The sequence below is a fragment of the Carassius carassius genome, chromosome 31 (assembly GCF_963082965.1).
Source record: "Carassius carassius chromosome 31, fCarCar2.1, whole genome shotgun sequence".
Lineage (NCBI taxonomy): Eukaryota > Metazoa > Chordata > Actinopteri > Cypriniformes > Cyprinidae > Carassius > Carassius carassius.
The window spans coordinates 6,890,883-6,915,211 of NC_081785.1; the positions used below are offsets into that span (position 1 = coordinate 6,890,883).

At 39.0% G+C, this 24,329-nt stretch overlaps 1 protein-coding gene across 2 annotated transcripts; it reads left to right on the forward strand.

Annotated features, from left to right (window-relative positions):
* Positions 1-79: 79 nt before the first annotated feature.
* Positions 80-21,123, forward strand: LOC132111441 (actin-histidine N-methyltransferase-like). 2 transcript variants are annotated; one of them, XM_059518733.1, is made up of 13 exons: positions 80-168; positions 3,557-3,684; positions 5,402-5,494; positions 6,406-6,554; positions 7,247-7,319; positions 9,308-9,564; positions 15,302-15,360; positions 16,435-16,549; positions 17,726-17,800; positions 18,689-18,855; positions 19,582-19,667; positions 20,210-20,370; positions 20,591-21,123. In XM_059518733.1, exons 2-13 carry the CDS (start codon positions 3,582-3,584, stop codon positions 21,053-21,055), a joined length of 1,803 nt encoding a protein of 600 aa, XP_059374716.1. In that variant the 5' UTR covers positions 80-168; positions 3,557-3,581; the 3' UTR covers positions 21,056-21,123. The 2 variants fall into 2 exon arrangements, with proteins under 2 accessions (XP_059374716.1, XP_059374717.1); XM_059518734.1 differs by having other exon boundaries at positions 3,573-3,684.
* The last annotated feature ends 3,206 nt before the right edge of the window (positions 21,124-24,329 follow it).

Here is a 24,329-nt window from a genome sequence, read left to right on the forward strand (position 1 = left end):
ACTTCTGTACAATATTAGGGCGGGGCAAACGAGTGAATGGGCCAATCCGCTTTTTTAAAATCTTATCGGCCTCTGAAGAAAAGTTAGGTTTTATCAGCAGACCGTGTAGGTAGATAGAAGAGGATTGAATTCCAGGTTGACAGGAGGATCACTGCAGTCAATTGGAAGGTAGTTTTGGTGTTCAGTCTGATTAAATAATGTTTGCAAACGGGCACAAGGTGTTTACGATAGTTAAGCAAGATATAGTAAGCCACATGCCTGCAAATGCGTCGTAAATGTACGCTGTAAATGGTGGCAAATTGCGAAATACAAGCATGCTGATTATTAACACATTGAATGTGTCTCAAAATCTTGTGGCAGCATATCTTGTCAAAATCTTGTGGCAGCATATCTGGGCGTCGTAGGCGTGCTTAAAGCGTTCAGTATGCTCCCCAATATGTTGTTGAACGTTTCAAACGTGCCTATGATGCCCTAAAATTATGTCTGTAGGCAACTAACCAGATTTTGAGACACTTGGTCCATTGATAGACAGATAGATGGATGGATGTAAATATGAATGAATGAATAGATGCATTATATGTATATCGAGGTTTTGATTCATGCATTTGTATTAGTCATGATCACTGGACCACCCAGTGTTTGAAATGAAGACTGACGTGCAGTGCAATAGCGTGTAATGTGAAGCAGGTTATCATCTAAGTTACTGGTAGGTTTGAATGGATGCATTGGGCCAGTCGGAGTTATTTTAAGGCATCAATCTGCTAAGATCATTAGCTAATACACTGATCTTGTATTTTGAATTTTAACACGTAGAGTTTGTTGTTTGTTTGAATGTCTTTTGCTGTCTGTCACCCAGTATAGCTGCAGTGCTGCTGCTGGTTCCCTTTTTTTGGTTTCAGTCTTAAGTAGCTTACTTTTAAGTGTTTCAACCCAATTTGCAGTTCATTAATACAGTTGGGCCTGTCATTTTTTAGTAAACAGGTGGCTTGGGTATTTGATGGACATATCTATGGCTGAAACATCTCTGAAAAACTACAGTCGTGGCCAAAAGTTTTGAGAATTACATAAATACTAGTTTTCAAAAAGTTTGCTGCTAAACTGCTTTTAGATCTTTGTTTCAGTTGTTTCTGTGATGTACTGAAATATAATTACAAGCACTTCATACGTTTCAAAGGCTTTTATCGATAATTACATGACATTTATGCAAAGAGTCAGTATTTGCAGTGTTGGTCCTTCTTTTTCAGGACCTCTGCAATTTGACTGGGCATGCTCTCAATCAACTTCTGGGCCAAATCCTGACTGATAGCAACCCATTCTTTCATAATCACTTCTTGGAGTTTGTCAGAATTAGTGGGTTTTTGTTTGTCCACCCGCCTCTTGAGGATTGACCACAAGTTCTCAATGGGATTAAGATCTGGGGAGTTTCCAGGCCATGGACCCAAAATTTCAACATTCTGGTCCCCGAGCCACTTAGTTATCACTTTTGCCTTATGGCACGGTCCTCCATCGTGATGGAAAATGCATTGTTCTTCACCAAACTGTTGTTGGATTGTTGGAAGAAGTTGCTGTTGGAGGGTGTTTTGGTACCATTCTTTATTCATGGCTGTGATTTTGGGCAGAATTGTGAGTGAGCCCACTCCCTTGGATGAGAAGCAACCCCACACATGAATGGTGTCAGGATGCTTTACTGTTGGCATGACACAGGACTGATGGTAGCGTTCACCTTTTCTTCTCCGGACAAGCCTTTTTCCAGATGCCCCAAACAATCGGAAAGGGGCTTCATCGGAGAAGATGACTTTGCCCCAGTCCTCAGCAGTCCATTCACTATACTTTCTGCAGAAGATCAATCTGTCCCTGATGATTTTTTGCAGAGAAGTGGCTTCTTTGCTGCCCTTCTTGACACCAGGCCATCTTCCAAAAGTCTTGGCCTCACTGTGCGTGCAGATGCGCTCACACCTGTCTGCTGCCATTCCTGAGCAAGCTCTGCACTGATGGCACTCCGATCCCGCAGCTGAATCCTCTTTAGGAGACCATCCTGGACTTTCTTGGATGCCTCTTTCCTTGAAGTTCTTGATGATCCTATAAATTGTTGATTTAGGGTGTACTCACACTAGGCACGGTTGCCATGAACCGGGCCCGAGTACGATTGTCCCGTCCCGTACGATTTTGTGTCGTTTGGTCCACAGCCCTCTCACAGCCTGTTGTTAAACAGATGTTTTTTCACGTAATCGTGCTGCTCGTATGAGGAGGTTTGCAAGGTACCAGCTGAAGTGCAGCAAGGACTTTGCAGCTGCACTTTTGGAGCGTCGCAAAACCGTGACGCCACGCGTCCTGTTCCGTGCTCCAGCACGGTTAGCGCTCACACTGCATGCGAACCGCGCCCGAGTCCACCTCTTCCAAGCAGGCCAGGGCCGGCTAATCGAGCCGCGCCCGGGCACGGTTCGGAGCACTCACACTAGTCAAACGAACCGCGCTTTGGTGGTCAAACGCACTCGGGCACGGTTCAAACTGGCTAGTGTGAGTACACCCTTAGGTGCAATCTTAGTAGCCACAATATCCTTGCCTGTGAAGCCATTTTTATGCAACGCAATGATGGCTGCACGCGTTTCTTTGCAGGTCACCATGGTTAACAATGGAAGAACAATGATTTCAAGCATCACCCTCCTTTTAACATGTCAAGTCTGACATTCTAACCCAATCAGCCTGACATAATGATCTCCAGCCTTGTGCTCGTCAACATTCTCACCTGAGTTAACAAGACGATTACTGAAATGATCTCAGCAGGTTCTTTAAGTCCTTAAGTCCTTTAAGAAAGGTTTTTTTGGGATTAAGTTGATTTTCATGGCAAAGAAGGACTATGCAATTCATCTGATCACTCTTCATAACATTCTGGAGTATATGCATATTGCTATTATAAAAACTTAAGCAGCAACTTTTCCAATTTACAAAATGTAATTCTCAAAACTCAAAACTATCACAATAACAAATAATATAGAATTACTATAGAAATAGAATTATATAGAATTATTATAGTAATGGTCTTTCAGTATTTTTTTTATGTTTTGCCCAAATGTGTACAGGTAAAGCAGCCAGACAGTTTCTGAAATATGGGAGCAGCTGCCATAGGAGTCATTCATTCAGTCTACCTACATGGAAGTTTTATGTAAATGACGCAAGTTTGTTGTATTTGATGAGGTTCATGTAAGCCACATGTTCAGTGTTTACAATGAAGTACCTGATGTAGTGCTCTTTGGCTCACTGTAGCCATCTGTATAATCCCTCACAGAGACCATTAACCTTTCTTGGCAGTAATTTTAGGCTCTGTTTCACACCCAAATACTCTCATTCACATGTTTCAACCAATTAGTTGTGAATATACTGTACCTAGTCCACTAGATGTAAACATTTATAAGAGGTGTAGGATCATTTATTATACAGGCTTCTAGGTTGCATGGAGGAGATATGAAACCTGGTCATTAGCTTTAAAGCATTTAGCTTTATTTTTACTTAAATTTTTTACATTTATTCTGTTGCTTTCAACTTGCAATTATTACAGCGATCCTTTCTCCCAGACGAGCAAGATGGGTAAAAAGAGCAGAGTGAAGACCCAGAAATCGGGGACTGGGGCCACAGCTGTGGTTTCTCCGAAAGAGATGATGAATTTAATCTCTGAACTGCTGCAGAGTGAGTATAAAGTATTCTTTATGGCTGCATTCCTGTTCTTGATATACTGTTGTGTTGAATTACTTTAATGAGGAGCAACACTGCATGTGTGCGTCACTGGTACACAATTTTTTTTTTTTGATTATGGCATAATCACATTACATGATTGTTATAATATTTGTTATGGCAAAAAAGATGCAGCTGGATGCTGAAAATTGAGCCTCTATTTAGAATGGTTTCTTAATTTAATCATCTGACGCTTTTATCCAAATGCTGCCACCTGAGGTTAAGTGCTCATTTCATGGAGTCATTTGGTTATCAGTCCAAATTTTTGACTACAATGTCAAACAGGTCTTCACAATGTCTCATTTTGGGGAGGACATGAATTTGTTTAGATTACAGGCAGTTTGCAGGCTGTACTGTAACCAAGCCAGTGAATGCCACAATTTTCAAAAAAACGGCTAGTAGAAGACACAGATCAGCCAGCATTTTGTTTTCCCCTGGAATTATACTTAAAGGAATAGTTCACCCAGAAATGAAATGTTTCTGAAAATATTCTCCACCTCAGGCCATTCAAGAGTTGTGTTTTGGGTCAGATGTGGAGAAATTTAGCATTACGTCACTTGCTCACCAAAGGATCCTCTGCAGTGAATGGGTGCCGTCAGAATCAAAGTCCAAACAGCTGATAAAATCTCCAGTCCATTAATTAACATCAAAGCGTAAAGCTTTTCTAATAAATAAATCCATCAAGATGTTTTTAACTTCAAATCATTGCTTCTAGCTAAAATACGAGTCCTCTATCTATAATATTGTTTTCTACAGCGGAGAGCACAGCTTTTTGTTTCACAAGAAATTAATTTTAAGGGTAAGTTCACCCAAAAATGAAAATCGGCCCATAAATTTCTCACCCTTAAGTCATCCTATGTATATATGACTTTCTTCTTGGTGGTATAATAAGTGAATATTAAGTTTTGAATATGGATATTTTTCTTACAAAATGCATCGCTTTGCTACAGAAATACTTTGTTCACCTCCGGAGCCTTGTAAGACATTTTGTTTTTAAATGGATGGGCGATTTTTATTTAACTTCTTTTGGACTGATGCATGCAACACCCGCTGAGTGCCATGAAACCACTTGAAAGATCACAGACAATTTTTAATATAACTCTGACTGGATTCGTCCAAAAGAAGAAAGTCATATACACCTAAGATGACTTGATGGTGAGTGATTTATGGGCTAATTTAAATTTTTGGGTGAACTAACCCTTTAAAAGGTTGGAATCATGTGGTTTCTCAAATTAGTTCAGTTCGGTTTTATTTATAAAGCACATTTATAATCAACCTTAGTCGGCCAAAGTGCTGTACAACATGTTAAGAAAAATAAATTGCTGAGAGCTTAAGTTGTTGGCTCTCATTCTGACGGTACCTATTTAATACACAGGATTCATGGGTGACCAAAGTGATGTGATGCTAAATTTCTTCAAAAATCTGTTCTTATGTAGAAATAAACTAATCTACTGTACATCTTTATATAAATGTAAGGAATTATTATTATTATTATCTTGGATGGCCTGAGGTTGAGTAACTATTTTTTTTTTTTTTTCTTTTTTCTATTTCTTTAACATGGAACAATAAGTTATTTACCCCACGGTCACCCATTGGGTTTTGTAGATCATAACATAAGTGATTGTTAAATATAAACTTATTGGAATGTTTTTATTTTCTTTCCCCCATTCAGAGTGTAGCAGTGCTGCTCCCTCTCCTGGGAAAGAGTGGGAGGAATATATTCAGGTCCGAGCTCTGGTGGAGAAGATCCGTAAGAAACAGAAAGGTACACAGTTGGTTCGAAATTAATATGATTTAGCAGTTCTGTATCTTTTACATAGCATAGTTTGCCTTGTGGTTTGCCATTGACCAATCTTAAGGACTAAAGTATTAAACTGGCCTAGTTGCAAGAAAAAAAAGAGGTCGGAAAAAACAGATGGTGTGGAATTTAAAGGAATAGTTCACCCAGATATTAAATTAATTGTCATTTTTACTTGTGCTTATTACTTTCTTTTTTTCTGGGTAAATGAAAAATGTAATGATCTTTACCCACACAATGCAAATGAGGTGGATCCTATAAAGCTTCAAAACTGGCCAAAAATATATAAAGTAGAATAGAATAAATGTTGTCCATATGGCTCATGCACTATTTTTGGACTTTTAGTCAAATGATAGCTTGGCTATTAGTTTTTGACCCTTTTCCTTACTTTTTGCTATAAAAATGTCTTGGAACAACAAGAGGGTGAGTAAATAATGGCTTTTTGGATTCATTTACGACATTATGAGAAGTCTTATTATCATAAAAGATTGCATGTTCCACATTTCTTTATCTAATAGAATGACTTCTACATCAATATGCACATATGCAGTAAGTTGATGTATTCAGTTACAGTGATGTGATGACTTGAGTAAGATCCTATCACATTACTTAATAAAATACTCAGTGGGAGTCTCAGAGATGTGCATTAGAACAGATAAATATCCATTAGAATAAATGTTAGACGGCACATTATGCAGCAGGATACACAAGAGTTATAGATAGCACCGTTTAGGTCCAATTGTGTGGTGTTACAAAACATAATTCAGTAGACTGCTGAAGAATAATGGAAATCATTACAGAGAAAACTTCTCATGCTGATGTTCAGTATACATACAATAGCTAAACCAGCTTGTGATAGGACTGTATTATTTTCTCAGGGTTGTCAGTATCATTCGAGGGAACCAGGGAGGACTTTTTCTCCGAGCTGATGGCCTGGGCCGCAGAATGCGGGGCTTCTTGTGACTGTTTTGAGATCTCCAACTTTGCAGATGAAGGATATGGTCTGAAGGCCACCAGAGATATTAAGGTTGGTTTCTTTCTCACTTAGTCCAAGGACTCTTTGATGGTAAAACAGTTTTTACAAGTTCAGGTCTTGCTGCGCCTTTGTCTCTAAATGGGGCTGTTCCTAGCAAAATAAGCTGCAATATGAACCAGACCTCATGTTTGTAGTCTTTCTGACTTCACACACTTGTGTATTATCGAGATTCAGTTTGTGGCAAAATTGTATGCGTGCAATGTGCTGGCTTTTTCTGCCACCTGCAGAGTGTCATATCTTGAGAGAAAAATAAATAACGCATCTTATATATTGGTTATAGATACAGAAATGATAATGATTTGTGCGGTCCTTCTTTATGGTCAGTGACCAAGTGGTAATTACAGCTGTGTATGTATTGATCAGAGCTGTTTTTACCATCATCCTTGTTAATGCTTTTGGAGGGAATATATATAGGTTATTGATCACTGCTGGTCATATTTTAACTCCTGGCTTGATTAAATCAATGATGACTTATTGACATTTTCAGTTGCTTTTGCAACAGTTTTACACAATGTTTTTAAGGTTTCTATTTAAAATAATGAAATTTGAATGTGTCAGGAAAGGACTAGCCCTAATTAAACTAAATTTGTGTGCAACAGTACATTAGAACAATTGTCGATTTTGCATGTGCGTTTTTGATAGTGACAATTTAAATTGTTCTGTGGGCTTTCTGTCCAATTCAGGCAGAGGAGCTGTTCCTGTGGGTCCCTAGAAAAATGCTGATGACTGTGGAATCTGCTAAGAACTCTGTCCTTGGTGAGTTTGCATAGTTGTAGCAATGTCAATCTCTGACCTCAAACTCAGACAATGACATGTCACATTTGAAATGCAAATGTTTCTCTCCCTACAGTGAAAATGGAGACCAAAATTATATAAATGTTACCTTTTTGTTCCAGGTTAAATACAACTTTTAATCTGTTGATTACCACAGAAAAATTATTTGACTTGTTCAACAGCTGAACACTTCACACAAAACATGCCAGTGCAATCTGAGTGTATGGGACAAACATACAGCAAATTTTTTGATTACATTTCTATAACTTTGTTAAAATGTATATTAGTAGCTTGCTATTTAACATTCTTAATTTTCATTCTTCCATGAAGATGTTGCTCCAGTGTTGTTTTCTTAATATTTGCTCCATTTACAACAAGTTAGGGCTGTGCGATTAATCGAAATAAAATCGCGTTTTGAGTGTTCGTGATTTCTAAATCGCTTTATAGCACGATTTTCCGCAGCCTCGACCTCCCGCAGTATGTTGTCTGAACCAATCAGGATGCAGCGCACCTAAGTGGAGTGCGAGAACAGAGCAGACTGGGCATATGCTGCTTAACTCCAGGTTCACACACTCTGTCTGTGATGCGTAGCCTTTTTTTTTTTTTTGAGCCCATGTTAACGGATCAGAATGTTCACACTGCACGCTGTAAAAGATGAGAACAGAAAAGGTTATAAATAGAAAGGTGCGAAAAGATTTCATATCTTGCGCATGAGCACAGAGAGAGTTGTGAGTGCACAGGACACAGGTTGAGCGAGAGGAGACACGTTGTAAGGCAGCGTGTATCTGAGCCTTATACAGTCTATGATCTGAGCACGCACATCTGGTTTTGTTAACAGAGCAAAGGAAATCTGCGTGCGAGCGGATAGATTCGCGCTCGTGCATTATTTTAATGTGCTTTCGCCTTACAATAATGCGCTCTCGTTGCTGCTTCTGAACCGCGTACACAACTTACTGTATACGCACTGCAGATGGAGTATGTGTGAACCTTGGGCAATAAATATATTGGGCAAAACATATAACACCTGAGGCACCGCTACAGTGAGCTCTATGACCAATGCATGGCAAAAAAAAACATCCCTGAACACAGGTTTGATTTTATTTTTTTATTATGATTTTTTGCCATTTGTCTAGATTTTGTTTGACATCTTTACTTAGTGATTATTTTGACTTAAGTCTGTTCTAGAGACATGTTACAACTTTTTGATAAAGCTCTCATTTGGTTTTCTTTTGGAAATGTTTAAAATTTATACTGAATGCATTTATGACTGTAAAGCATGCCTGTGTGTGTCAAAATCGTGATTAAAATCGAAATCGCAAAAGTGATCAAAAAATCGTGATGCTTTTTTTTTTTGTCCATATCGCACAGCCCTAGAACCAGTGCTATTTTAGTATTATTTATATACTAATGTTGTTATTTTTTTTTTTTAATAGCCTTAGCCATCTTAGCTTAGCTTAAAACACATCTCTTCCATCTTTATTTGACCCTATAACTTTAGCACTCACTATTCAACTCTTAACTATTCAATTCTTAAATTAACTATCCAATTCTTAAAAAAAGAAAAAAATCTAACCACCTTTCTTATCTTTTTGTATTCTATCCATTTTCTTTTCATTTATTACAAAATTATAAAAAAGACCTCTAAAACTAGCTTGCTCTCTTCTTTGTTTATTGTCGGTTTTCTTTTTATTTATTATATTATTTAATAGGGCTGTGACGGTTGCCGTGTGTTTAGTTTAAGTTTTAATCATTTTTTTTAATGTGATTTTAGTACTTTGGCCTTTGCCTTAATGACTCGTGTTGCAGCCTTGGGCTTTCAAACATACCAAGCTTTCTGCACAATTAAACACATGTCCACATCAAAAAACCTAGTGTGAAAGTGAACTTTAGTGAACTTTAGTTGAGTTCTAAATCTAATGCTTATAAAACATATCCAGACAGACCCCTAAATTCACCTTTTTTTTTCACAGGGCCACTGTACAGTCAGGACCGGATCCTTCAGGCCATGGGCAATGTGACTCTGGCTCTACACTTGCTGTGTGAACGGGCCAATCCCAGCTCACCTTGGCTGCCCTACATCAAGACCCTGCCTGCTGACTACGACACACCCCTGTACTTTGAAGAGGATGAAGTGCGCCACCTGCTGGCCACACAAGCCATACAGGACGTACTCAGTCAATACAAAAACACAGCGCGGCAGTATGCTTACTTCTACAAAGTCATCCACGTAAGTCATGAAACTTCTCTCATAATTGTCTGTGTGTGTGTGTGTGTGTGTGTAAATACTTATTCATTTAGCTAGGCTTTTAATTCAAAGAGTGACAAATGAAGACAAAGTGACAAACACAATCTTAATTGAATTGATAAATTTTACTGCCAAAACATTTTTACATCTATAAATGAATAAAAAAAAACCCATCACATTATTTAATTTAAAGCTGTTTGTTAAAAAAGGCAATGTATTGTGATCATGTGACAAGTGTTTTAAAGCTTAAATTAGTTACTGTTGCATTCTGCATACTGTTTTATATATATTTACCTACTTTTTTCCAGACAGTATAACTTCAGGGCTTAATATAGGCATAACCTCAGCACCTAGACTCACTTTACTGCTACGGATTTCCCTGAATGGACTGCAGAAAGTACACAAAAATACAAACTTTCTTCAGTTAACTCATGGAGTTGTGCTCATACGTATGGCAGTTTTGATGAGTGCGGTGAGTGATAGCCCTATCTGTGTCTCATACATGGACTGCCAGCCATTTGAGTGCAGGGCTCTTTAAGCAATCAGCACTACAAGTTATTCAGACTCTAGCCACATGAATAGCTGTCCTTTACACAGCTGTCTGCTGAGGTGAGGAAATCCAGTTTTAAAAGGATCCCTGCCATTGAAGGCACATTGGAGATGGGTAAAATGAGCTTTATAATGCCCTCTTGCACCCAATTTCAGGGCCCCTGATAAGCTGCCATTGACATGGCTCAGAGATGGTGCCGCAGTGGCAGATTTTGGCCAGCAGGGGGAGATGTTTATCCTTTAATATAATGTTGAAAGCAAAATATAAATGAGCATTAATTAGTTTGCTTTTACATAATAACGTTCACGTCCAAAAGTTTTAGATTTTGGTGTTCGGAAAGGCTATGAAATGCCAAATGGTGTGATACTCTTTGCTCTGTTTCAATCGGGAACAATATTAATTTACTTCTAGACTAAAAATAGAATATCTTTTTGTCACTGCAGAAGTAAAGACATCTGCTTGTTTCCACCATTCAAACTAAACAATAATCAGAAATGACTGAGTTTTGCTTTGACCTAACATCTGAAAGTGAAACATCTGTGCTTAATATTCAGTGGTAGCCTTAACCTCTTAAGTTTTAGAACATGTTCTTTCCACTTTGGTTACTAAGAGTGCATAATATTACCATAAAATGTAATTTCAGTGTTGTAATAAATTATTTTGAATATGCAGATTTATGATTATTAAATGACATATTGAGATGGGAGTTCATTCAGTGTGACTGAATCTGTCCAATAATTTTTTTATCCCGTTTCTTGAACCTCTTCTTGGCTATTAAGGAAGCAATAATATGCTCTTCCAGTTCTCCCCAATTTCTATTCAAAATCTCTGCCAGTACATTTTGTTTCTTTCATTAGATGACTGTCAATTAGGGAAAAGAAACTAATATTTCACATTACTGTCAAGATAAGGCATCAAATATTCATGCAAATAGTTAATGTATTTGTCATTTTGTCTGCAAATCAGCTGATGATTTCTTTATTAAATGTTTTCTAGTTTATAAAAGGGGGTTGGAGTGTAATTAGGAGCGGTATTATTGTTTCTTGTACTCTAATAACTTTAATCAAGTGCATGTATACCGTTTTCTATACAGGTACTGAGACGAATAACAGGGGAAACAATAAACTGGAATATATGCATCTGCTACTTTAAGCAGTTTCATTGTCCATTAGGTGGCAGAAGTGAGTTAAGCTTCAAATGAAGCATTTCTTCCTCTGAAACTCCGAACTTGGTTAAAGTTTGTGTTGCTGAAATAAAGCTAGAGGATCTCATGACCTATTGGCGTAATGAATCACACCGTGCAAATCTTTTAATGAACTGAAAGATTCATTCTGTGTGCGTTCAGGCAGGAACTCGGAGTGAAATGAACATATAACTTTTTCTTTTTGCTCATCTAAAGCTCCGTTTTATTTTCTAGAGAGGTTCAGTTGAGGGGTAGAGTTGTCTTGCAGGCCCTTCAGTGAGTGTCCTGTCCGCTCCTCTCCTCTTGGCTCTTCAGGTTGGGAGCCAGCGTCACTGTAATGACTACTGTCAATGTCAGCCTCTCTTCGGAGGCAGCCGCAGATGACCGGGCTGGAAAATTAGCTTGTCGCATTGGCTTTGAATTGAATTGACCTGATTGTACCTTCCACACATGACTGGTAACCCCAGTCCCCCCTTCTTCTACCTCCTCCCGCTGCCTGCTGTATCTGGTACCCCCACCCACCCCCTGCTTCTCCTCAGAAAAAACTGAGAAAGCAAGGCCCTTCACCTGCTGGAATCGAGGAGCTTTTTATATATATATATATATGACTGCGTGAAGAAGGATAGGCTGTTGTCAACGCCAGTTGCTCTCCAAGGAGTATCCTAGCACCTCCCGTGTCCACGAGGGAGTCACTCCTTTCTCACTGGGGCGGGATGCCTGTGCGTGCGTGTGTGTGTTGGGGGGTGGGGGTGAACCTCATAAGGTGACCCTGGTATGCAGCGAATGCAAAGTAACCTTTGTGTGCTGCATCTGCCGCTGTTGATGAGAAATGAACAGGGTCCCTGTGGTATGCTCCCATCCCACCCCTTCTCTCTGCACCTGGGAAGATATGTCTGACCTTCCTGATGCAGCTCGGAAAATGACAGAGTTTGCAACATTGAATGACGAAGCAGGCATGTGTCTGTTTTCGTTTCATAATTTTTAGCCATTTGGCCATTTTTAGCCAAGTGCACAAATTTGAATGTTGAAACAGTCAACGTAATGAAAGTAAGGAGTAAAATCAATCCCGTTTGAACCTCAGCATGTGCATGGATGACGAGCTAATGAATGCCGGCCAGAGCGGCGGATGGTGCACTTAGGGATCTCGGCTCCAGAAAGACCTCCTGGAGGCCACCGGCCAATTAGCAGCATTTCCCGCCGTCCTCGTTAAGGAGAGCAGGCGCTCGTGGTGGGAGCTTTTGTTTTCTAATTGATTTACAGGGCCATTCCTCCTCGTCTCTCTCTGAGCCGCAGTGCCATTGAGGTACATGATGAATTACCTCTCTCTGGTGATGCTAATGCATCACAAGCAGAACCTGCAGCGGTGCAGCTGCCCTTCATCTCCAAAAACTACACCTCATCAAACGTGCCGTCTAAAACTACCTCTGGTTCGTCTCAAACGACTTCTTCTGTATCTGCGCACATCCTATATATTTATTTTCCTATATTTTTTTTTTTACTTATCCTAACCCACAGTGCTCTGAGGGATCCAGGCAGTTTCTTCATGGCCTTTCTTCAGACAGGTTCGCCCTTCCTCAGAGGTTTATCACTCTGTTCAACTAATTATTGCCTTAATTGAATCTATTAAGCTACTTGGGCACTCAAGTATTCAGTTCTCAGAGGGCTGAAAATATCATTAACAATACTTTAACCCTTTTCAGGTGGCCTATAATGGTCACTGATGCTTAAAGATTGTTATTTCCCCATCTTTTTTTAGCTGGCCTCAGCACATCTTCCTGCAGGAAGTCTGGAGAACTACTTGAGTCTCTGGTGATTTGCCCTATTACTTCCATCAAAATCTGTATTATGCCCCCCCCCCCCCCCCCCCCCATCCTTACATGAACCACTTCCCTTCATCTGCAGTGTGAGGTTCAAACCCAAGACACTGAATTTGTTGACTTTACCCAGCACTTATCTTTTAATGGTTGTCCATCACTACGTGAACGCTGCTACCAAGTCACCCTGTTCCCAGAATTGGGGTTAGACTGAAAGGAAGTGGTCAGGCTTTGCTCTGTTATTATATCATGCTTTACTAATTCACAGCTGACCTGTAGACCTTCATCCACCTGAGTGTGTTAGACCTTTGCCTGGTTACTCACAGTGGGGGCAGTCGAAATACAAGTTCTTTTGCTCTGCTGTAGGGCTAGTGCAATGCCAAACCTGGACTGTACTCTGCTGACACACTGAGTCTCTGGCAAAGATATGATGTGGCCACACAGTATCACCGTCTTCGCTAAGTGTGTGTGGGTTCTAGATCAGCGAGGGGGAATACAGGGCTCAATTAGTGTTAGGGAAATTGATTAATGGGGAGAGACATCGAAGGTAAAAGTTAGCCACTACTTCGGAGCGCTTGTACTTCATGCTTCTATTCCTCCGTTTGTGAGCTTAATGGTGCAACTTGGTTGACAGAAGGAGTTTGTGCCCCCGTTCCAGTAAGCACACATAAAACATCTGAGAAGGATCACATTTCCTGGAAATTGTATTTTGAAAGAATCCTTCAACAACAAAACAAAAAACAACAACTTTGTTGTCATTCCAACAAACCCATACAAACCTGTATGACTTTCTTCCATGGTACTTAAACAGAGATGTTTTACTGAGTGTTAATGCTGCTGAATGAATTCATGAATTTATAAGCACCAAAAAATAAGTCTTATAAATAAGTCTAGTGTTCCTGTAGCAACTGGTAGAGCATTGCGTCAGCAAGCACAAGGTTGGGGGTTCGTATCCCAGAGAACACATTATTGTAGAAAATTGTTCGCCTGAATGCAATGTAAGTCGCTTTGGATTAAAGTGTCTGCTAAATGCATAAGTTTAATTTAATTTAATTTAATTTAAGTCTTCTGATTTCAGAGCCTTGATCGTTGCAGAAGAGTTCCAATTATTATTATTTTTTTGTCTGCTGTCCTGTGTGTGTGTGTGTGTGTGTGTGTGTGTGTATACATGTGAAATTTTCATCAATCCTTGGTCAGATGTTTTTCATTGGTGTCAAAAATGAATTATATTTTCAAACATTTGCTGGATGTTGATTAGCAGATGTTGATTAGCAGAACTCAAAAAAAAAAATGTCGAAGATGTTTTTATTAAGGAAGTTATTTTGTACTCGCATCTGAAAGTGATTTATGACATTTGGGTTCACTTTTTCTGTTATGTTGTTTTGGTTCCAGTGTCTGTTGGGCAATTTTATCACTCGTACTGTGTGATGGACTGATCATCTGAGTCGTGATTATGATATTTGAGCACAAGCTTTTTGATATATTGTGTTATATACATATCAGCAGCACCATTACGGTTTGCACGGTATTTCATTGTGGAGTACAGTGCTTCATTTCACAGGACAAGCGCCACACACACAGCCGTGAGAGCACCTGTGGGGAAAAAGAAGAATATCCTTCACTCTCAGCTTCATACCTACGTCTATTTTTATGGCTCATTTTGCATGTTCAGGAGGGTGCTACGGGCCGACTGAATTAGACCCTGGCATTCTTTGCTCCCTACTTCTTTTTTTTTTTTTCTCTCTCTTCTACGGGATTGTAGCTTTTTTTTCCCCTCTCCATGACACCCGCTGCAAATGAGCCCTTGGAGGGAGTGAGTCTGTGGCTTTAAATGTAGATTTCTGTGGCACCAGTGGCTCTCTGTCACACAAATTGATGAAGCAGATTTATGACGGCTGCTGGGCACAACAAATTAAGTTGACAGTGATGTATGGGGGGCTAATGCCACCATGATCCTTGCATAGCACCACTGGACGCTCTCTGCCTGGCTACACTCTTGTTAGGATCTGTTAGGCAGCCACATAATGAAATTCCACTGACTGATTTTTTTTTTTTTTTTTTTTTCTTGCTCTCTCTTTCCTCCTTTCCCCCTCTACCTCCATATCTCCTTCTCTCTTGTCCTTAACTCTTTTTCCTTCACTCCACTCTCTGTTCTTCATGTTCAATTCCCAGACTCATCCGAACGCCAGCAAACTGCCCTTGAAGGATGCTTTTACCTTTGATGACTACAGGTTGGTTGAAATGTCCTATCATGTAAAAAAAAAAAAAAAAAGTGGAACTTCTCTTCCCTGCTGAGGTTCAAAAAAAGAAAAGAGCAGGAAGATGAGCTGTAGGTTGGTTGTAGGGCTACGCGATGGCCTTTAAAAATGAGGTGTTTGTTCTCATTGTTCTTTCATTAGCACCAGATTATCTGTGAAGGAATAATTTATCATTGGTCCCCTTTCATCTTCAGATTGGTGAATATGATGCAAGTCTGTGCTCCCGTTGGGTAATGTGTGAAGAGAATGGAATAGCGTCTTGTCACAGCTAATGTTGTCTTCGGTGGACTTCATGAAGTTTCTATTAATAAATTACATCCAGATTATTTATTTAGACTAGATAAGACCTTTTATTTTTCTCCAGGACAAATTCAGTTCTAAAGTCATTATATTGCCTGATATGTAGACTATTTAAGCAGCTATAATTTTTTTTTTTTTTATGAATTTTTTTTTCTCTGTCTGAAGTCCACTTGTAATATAAGATTTTGCGGGTGTAAATTTAGTTTTATGACCATTTTCTATCCTCACTTTGACCTTAATTAAACAGGCCATTTTTACTCTTACATATTTAAGAATTTTAGATGTAAATGACCCGTTTTGATTTGGTTAACCTTTTTGCATGTGAAATGAGCATCAAAACTAAATGTTTACTTTGTTAGCACACATTACTGGTCTTGTGGTGAATAATTAATAATAAAAAAAAGTTATGTAATCTTCTGCAGAACATTCTATTTTTCCAAATATATTCCAGTTCACTCAGCAATGTCACAATAAGGAATTTGGTCAACAGTTTAAGTTAACGCTGACTTTAATGTTGGGAAGGTTGTGATTTAAATACCATGAACATTTTTTTGCAGTTAGTGTCCATACATGAGAGAGCAAGAGAAACCCATTATCATTATATTCTCATTTAGTATTCAGCAATTTTAGTTGATCAAATGCAGACAATTCTTTGAAATTGAAAATTATTTTGGACTTGTTTTGTGTCTGTAACAAGTATTGAAACAGATTTGAATCTATAATGAAGCAATGGCGTTTGTATGTCAGGTGGGCAGTGTCCTCTGTGATGACCCGTCAGAACCAGATTCCTACAGCAGACGGAAGTCGGGTCACACTGGCCCTCATCCCTCTCTGGGACATGTGCAACCACACCAACGGCCTGGTGAGTATTAAGTGCTGCTTTCAAAATGAATACAGAACTCCCCATCAAAAATAATAAGACGCTTTTGCAACCAATCCAGTTTAACCATTTTTATATAAATTCCTCCATGACATGGATGTTTACAGTGTTTCCACTTCTATTGAAAGAATTCTATAAAAAAACATTTTCTTTCAAGGAATGCAGGAGCATCTGATGGGATTTTTCGGTAGATAATGGCTTCATCTCAAGGGATAGTTTGTATTTATTTGGATAATGTGTCTTTGATTGTGCTCTGTAGCTCTTGCCAGAGAGCAATATATCACCTCTGTTCATATGATTCTGTAATGCACTTATATCCTAAAACAAAGTTTTGTTTCAAAATTATCATGTGCATGGAAAGTCACGGTCATTAAAATGTATAATGAAAAGGTTTTCCTGCAGTCCCCTGGTTAAGATTTAATAAAACATTTTGTATGTTTCATAGCAGTGTTTTCGTGGGCAATTTACTCCATTTATTGGATTTAGTTTATTTGTGAAGATTTTAATAGTGAAGGATTGTATTTGTTAGGGTATGTTATTTTAATAGGCTGCCTCTGTAACTAAGTGGCATTTATTTGTTGGATTTGTTTATATTTTGTTTAGGGAATTTGTCTAAACATTTTGAAGCTTTTATTCATGTTAAAGTAACAAAAATGTTTTTGCTGACCATTTAATTTGACCGTGCCAACTGGTTTGACATTAACATGAGATCTGATGACAAATGGAGAGTGCTAAAGTGTAAACAGGGTCCAGAATGTTTCAGTCACTCAAATTAGGTTCAGGGAACACTTCATCTCATTTGTAAGTTTAAACACTGTTAGGATTTGTGACAAAATTCACAAATAATTGCCTATAGACAAATTAACAAGGCCAACACTGGACATGAGAAAGTTGGATTCAAAATTTTAGTCTTAATTGTTTTAGTATATATATTTGATGCTCTCACTGGATATTTTTTTTAAAGGTCTATTAGTTTATTATTATTATTATAAAAAATAAATAAAAATAAAAAAACTGGGGCAACACACATTTATTATTACCAGTGTTGAAAACCGTAAACTCTGAGAATTCCATTTTTCCCTGAATCCGTAAAATATATACCTCAGGAGTATATTAAGTGACTCAAATATGAACAAAACTTTTTCTGTCCTGTTCTAGATTACAACTGGCTACAATCTAGAGGATGACCGATGCGAATGTGTGGCTCTTAGAGATTACAAAGAGGCTGAACAGGTGAGTCTTGACAATTAGTGTGACCATTACTCTTTTACACCAGGATCTCAGACAAAATCACATCTGCCTCTGTGATTGACAATATCGGCGGGTGGATTTCATGGTCCACCTAATGCACATGTACGTTTTCAATTTCCATTGGCTCACTTTTACCTTGGTGCTGTTGCTTTATGCTTGTGCTTCCGTGATGCATTTATCAGCTAGTGGGCATTATGGAGGCCCGGGGGAAGTGTCAGAGTGTGGATGCATTCAGATTCAGCAATGGGGAGAGCGGATACGCGGGGCACACAGTGATAGGACAGGTGTACACCCCCACCCCCCCTCCAGAATGTGGATTATTTGATAAGATTCACAGAGACAGCCAGTGGAAGAAGAAAGAGAGTGCGGCGTTGGCGTGTGGGACTTGGACAAGCGTTGGGGGGGGTGGGAGTAGGAGAGCGTCGTTTTGGGAGCATTGCTCCATACAGAGCCGTTTGATCCCTGATTCCTGCTGCAGATTTTACACTGGGCCGGAACTCAATGTGGAGAGGCTGAGAACAAAATTGAACTGTGCTTTTCTGCCCCTTCTCTTTCTCTCAGCACTATTTTATCTCTCTCTTTCACACTCTCTCTGCACAGCACTATCTGTAAATGTCTTGGATTTACTGTTGAGCTGAAGACTTGAGCATTGTTTAAAGGACAGTAGTATGGGAAGGAAGTTTTCAGGGCTAAACTGCCACTGGTTAATATCAGATCCATTACCATAGACCTGTGCAATGGACCTGTTAATCCATGTCTGTTTCTGTCATGAAATGAAAAGGCAGTGCTTATACTAATTATGCGTTACTGTAGTAATGTGATATAGTTATGCCAAAATGACAAATGTTTTCCGGTTTCTCTCCCCCTTAGATCTACATATTCTATGGTACAAGATCCAATGCAGAGTTTGTGATCCACAATGGTTTCTTCTTTGAAGACAACGCACACGACCGCGTGAAGATTAAGCTGGGTGTGAGCAAGAGTGAACGTTTGTATGCCATGAAGGCCGAGGTTCTGGCTCGTGCTGGGATTCCTGCGTGAGTATCCTGTACAGAAACGAAGCTCCAGTCCACATGATCCATGTAAAGACATTATCTTTTCTTTTCATCATTGTAGTGTTCAGTCTAGTTTTAATTCCATATAAAAACCCATCAGACCTCATCCTCTTTATTTTTTGCTTATACGTTCTGAAAAATAGCTACTACTACAAGAATTATTCACTTTAGATTAGTCATGAAAAACTGCCTCTGTTGGCCATGCCTTTTTACATTTTGCCATCATGTGATTATTATCAAGTGAATAGGAAGTTTGAATAGCCACTTAAAGACAAAAAATGGCTAATAACTTAATGAAAGTAGCTTTAATAATAATAAAAAAAAACAATAAAAATAAATAAACTTAATAATAATATTAGGTGATAGTTAACATACATTTATATATATATATATATGGTGCTCCTTTTCATTTCACTGTAAGTCAGACAGGAAAAGGCCATCGATATGCTCCAGTAATTAAATGGTAAATTATAAATGATTGAGCATGTTTTTAAAAATGCATCAAGTTCAGTGGTCTCTCATCGCTTCAGATCAGTCAGTTGTCATGTGACGGAGCAGCGATGTGGTCTTGTGCAGGCAGGTGGCTTCCATTAGCACCTGCCCATTCTGCTGGAGTTAATTGGGGTTTGATTTGAGAGGGGGAGGGGGGTGGAGTCAGTTGGAGTAACACCCTGCTTTGAACCCTCTCCGGTTCTTCTCCTCCTTCAGGTCCAGTATCTTTGCTCTGCACTGCAGCGAGCCTCCCATATCGGCTCAGCTCCTGGCTTTCCTCCGTGTCTTCTGCATGACTGAAGGTAAATTTGTTTTGTTTGTCCAGATACCTTCAAGCATGGCACAAAGATACACCATCTGTGAGCCATAAAACAGGAAGTGAGATGCCTTATTCCATATCACATCCTTACACTAAAGTAGACAGGACAACAAAGCCTAAACAAGTGTCCCTCAGGTGTTTAATTGATCAAGACAGTGCGGCAGATGTGTGGAAGGACTGATCCAGAGTCGGTGAAATATTTATAAACATCTGTGTAAAGGTTTTTGTCATAAATCCCATAAAGCAAGGCCATGTCCTCTGGCAAGACCTCTTAAGTCTGAGCTGATACATTATTCAGATATTTTTATGTTAATTTTTAAACGAAGCGAAGCCCCTGTGCTGGGGGATTCTGTTTTACTGGTGTGAAAGGATTCAGCATGAGGAATGCAGTCATTCAGCAAGCCCTTTCATCTCGTTTGCAGCCGTGTAATCATACCTTACATAATCGCTGCAGATCAGACCTGCCGGCTCACTAGCACGGCAGATTGCTCCCTTAACCAGAGAGGTGTGTGTTTCTGATTGCAGACGAACTCAGGGACTACCTGGTGGGCGATCACGCCATCAACAAGATCTTCACCCTGGGCAACACTGAATTCCCTGTCAGCTGGGAGAACGAAATTAAGCTGTGGACGTTCCTGGAAACACGGGCTGCACTGCTTCTCAAAACCTACAAGACGACCTCAGAGGTGCTGGAGCAATGGCAAACAATCTCTAAACTTTTCACACACGCATCATCAATAAAAAGTTTAATTGCATAGGTTTCTTAGAACAGGGTAGAAAACTGCAGAAAGTTCTGTCATCAACTGATTTTGTTCAATCAAGCCATCTGGTTTCTGATTGGTTTCAAATAATGATAATTTTAACCAGTCGTCATTCGTTTAAGATCTCTGTTGTTGTGGTGTTCAGGAGGACCGCTCAATGCTGGAGAAGCCCGACCTGTCCCTGCACTCCCGCATCGCTATAAAGCTTCGGCTGGGGGAGAAAGAGATTCTGGAGCGTGCTGTGTCCTGCGGTCAGGCCAAGCGCCTGCACTTCCAGAAGCAGCTGGACGAAGGTACCCCGCTGCCACTGTACGAAGAAAGCGACATCGCCCTTTTGGAGAATGCAGATGCTAAACTCCCCATAATCCTGCGCAAACTGGAAGAAGATGATGAGTGTCTTCAGGAGGAAATGAACCTGGTCCAAATCAAGCCGGACCCTGCTGGTCTGGACTCCTCCCAGATGCCCGTTCTTAATGGACAGTGTAAAGATCTCAATGGAACTGAAGAAGATCCTCCAGGAAGTAATGAGGTGGTGAAAGAGAGTGAGGTTAAGAAGCACGACCAGAGTACCAAACGAACTGAAGGTGAACCAAAAGATTGCAGCAAATAGTCATAACCAGAGCACGGCGGCAATCTTAGTTCCTGCTATTTATTTATTTTCATTTAAGTGACTCACAATTAGGAGTAAAAGCTTTCTAAAAAAAATTAAATAAAAAAAAAATTAATAATAATAAAAAAAAGCAGTCGATTTCAGCTTTCAAGATCAAGTTTTTTTGTTTTTTTTTAATTAAATGCAGCTTAAGTATGAGCTAGCTCAAGCGATAAGAAGCCTGTTGTTTTATTTTGTTTTGTTGGAGTTTTTATCAGTGCCACATTTGGTTTCTTTTGTAGTAGCTTCGCTAATGCTGCCAGAAAGGTTCCTGGTAAAGGTGAGGAAGTAACCAATCACATTGGACTATCTAGATGAAGGCTTGCTCAGACTTCACAGAATGAAAGAAAAATACATATATCAAAGACTTTAACATGATAATGTGCCAAGGATGTTTCGGTTTAGTCATCTAATACTGGCTTAGGGAACTCGACTTCTCTCTAACCAGCGGTTGCTGTAGATCATGCCAGAAACATGCTTGATGTTTAGTGCTGCTTGACAATCATTGTGTTATGACATCGATCTGTAAAGAGATCAACACTGCCTCGCTGCATGCTAGTTACTTTTCTTGCATAAAAAGTAAGGTTACTGAAAGACTTTGGTCCCAAAAAAGGCTGTATTTTCACGCACTTCAGAGAATGGTCTCAAAGTGAGAATTAGTTTCGGTTTTGAATGTTGTAACCTGAACCAGAGGGTAAGAGGTTGTTGGTTGTTGGTTATATATATATATATATATATATATATATATTTGTTTTAATCCTTTTGTGTGCTTATGAAACACGTTGCAGTTAATGGACGTCAAGTTTATGATCTCTGAGGACTAATTCTCTCATGCGTGATCTTTAGGAAATCTATTATTCTTTGTTTTTATGTTAGTATTCACTGCAACACCAAAATGACCTCTCGCATTTGTCATGAAACTGTTGTGGAAATCTTTAAGCCTTAACGAACGTCATTTAGTTGGATTTCAGATACAGAAATATTGATCCAGAATGAAGACCTTGTGCACTTAAAGCAAAACTCCTGTCCCTGTCAACTTATAAATAACAAAACACTGGGGGCTATTAATTAAAGGAATATTTCACCCAAAATGAGAGTTAATGGTTTTTTTTTTTTTTTCAGATCTGTGTTTTATTATTTATTTGTTATGCACTGTATTCTACGTCTTTTAAAGCCATATGATACATTTTGGTCTGTTCTTTACCTAAAGCTTAGCAATTAGTTACTGATAATCTTGCATCTTTCCTCACACAAAGCTATCACATGGCTTTTGGAAGACTTAAAAAGCTTTTCAGCATAGGTTTTGATCAATTCGAACTGTCAAGGAGATGCATAATAATAAATAACATAAAACATTTATATATAAAGTCTTAGGGCTGTGTACCTCTACTCAGTCACATGATCCGGCAATAGTGACTTGTATTGGGCGATGACAAATTAATCAAAACATACCCCCAATGTTTTGTTATCTTTTTGAAGCGGTGTACATATATAGAAATAGAAATTACATTTCAATTCAAGTGTTCTGCCCGTCTGAAAAACACTGTTCAATATACTGTTCAAAATGGTTTATGTTGACAGATGTTTGAGTGTATGGAAGCTTGTCAGTTGTTTTTGCTGCTTCTGTATATAGATTTATAGCTTTGGAAAGCTAACAGCTTTAATACACTTATTCTCAAATCTTTATTGTGATCTAGCCATAAAGAAAATACACAGTGGATTGCACTGACTCCCACTGTACAGGTAAGAGCCATTAGAGTCTGTCTACAATGACAAGTCCAAGATTAAAGTTCTGTGCATTTTTCACCTGAATCAAATTAGGTAGAGTGCTTTTCTTCAAATCCTTGACCTGTCTGTCTTTCTTTAACAGGGCCTTAAAAAAATCCCGTTAGGAGACATAAGGGGCACTCGTCCATTTTCCTTTGATTCTTCGTTTCATTTGGAGGGGAAAGAAAGGTTTTATTTAATGTATTTTTTTCATTCTTTGCCCCCCAATCCCCATTACAAATTTATAAAAGAAACATTATCTTGAATCATTTAATTCGGGGCAATTAAATTTTGAAATTCCACATTCATTATTCATGGGCTTCAAGATAAAACCCCTTTAATCTTTGAATAGATTATTATAATGGGCTATAGTGTGGGCAGTGGTAAACTCTGGCAGCCCTGAACATGTCCGGTATTGTTAGTATTCCTCATGTCAGGGCTGAGAGTAGGAGTGCATGGAGCTCCCTTTGGCCTGTAACCATGCCACCAAAGTAATTCTGCCTATGAATAATACACAGTGCTTCTATTAATATAGAATGGCGTCAGACCCCAGGCGGAGGACCCATTGTCATGCAAGTATTTACCAATACATGTGCCATGCTTGAGAGAGGGGTCTTTGTTCAAAGTTTGCAGGGTCACATTTCCATGCACGTTAAGTGGTCGAGGCCCAACCAGTACTGTTGCTATGGAGAGAATGCACTATTAGAAATTAATGTTCTATAAAGGGTTTTACATGGGTCTTAAGAAAACCATCTACAATGGGGTCCAAAATCTTGAGTATGAGTGTTTCTTTTGCATTCTTTAACACAAAATGTCATAACCTTTGCATAATAATGAGTTTAATAATGAGTTGAATTGCGTTCAAATAAATTTCTGAATGTTTGGTTTGTCTCTCTTTTTGCTGTAATGTTAGCAATACTTGAGGTGCATGAACTCCAGCAGTTTACCATCATGTTCTCCATGATTTCAGATGATCCAAAGAGCTCCTTGTGCTTTGATGGAAGCAAGAAGATCTGATTTTCAGTACAAGGAGTCACAAATTAACTTGCTTGGCGATAAAGCAGTAGTGCCGCAAATAACCATGCATGCTTAATTTCTTCTGTTATTTAATGTGACCTAGAATAACTCAAATTTAACTGTCAAAACTATAGAGATTAAACAACCCAAAAGGAGTAGGTTCTTTGCTAACCTGAAGATGTTTTTAACAGTGTTCCAGTTCTGTAGTGTTGAAGGTCTTGAGTCGGTCCTGTCTTGATTTTGACTCTGAGTCAAGACTGTCCGACTTAACCTACTCAGGTCTTGGACTGTAATGGACTTGCTTACCATTACAACACTGTCTTCTAACAAACACTGAACCTTTTAAGATTGTGGGTAAAAGGTGCTCCCTTTATATTTATAAAATGTCTCTGATGCCTCTCGGCACTTAATGTAAAGTGGGAAAGTTGTCTTGTGAAAACTTTCTGCATGC

What these genes read in the sequence shown, in the direction of transcription:
- LOC132111441 (XM_059518733.1), top strand. Translation starts at nt 3,582, where the DNA reads ATGGGTAAAAAGAGCAGAGTGAAGACCCAGAAATCGGGGACTGGGGCC. An exon ending in AGGCCACCAGAGATATTAAG is followed by an intron (nt 6,555 to 7,246) that starts GTTGGTTTCTTT and finishes TGTCCAATTCAG; the next exon opens with GCAGAGGAGCTGTTCCTGTG. An exon ending in TGCTAAGAACTCTGTCCTTG is followed by an intron (nt 7,320 to 9,307) that starts GTGAGTTTGCAT and finishes TTTTTTTCACAG; the next exon opens with GGCCACTGTACAGTCAGGAC.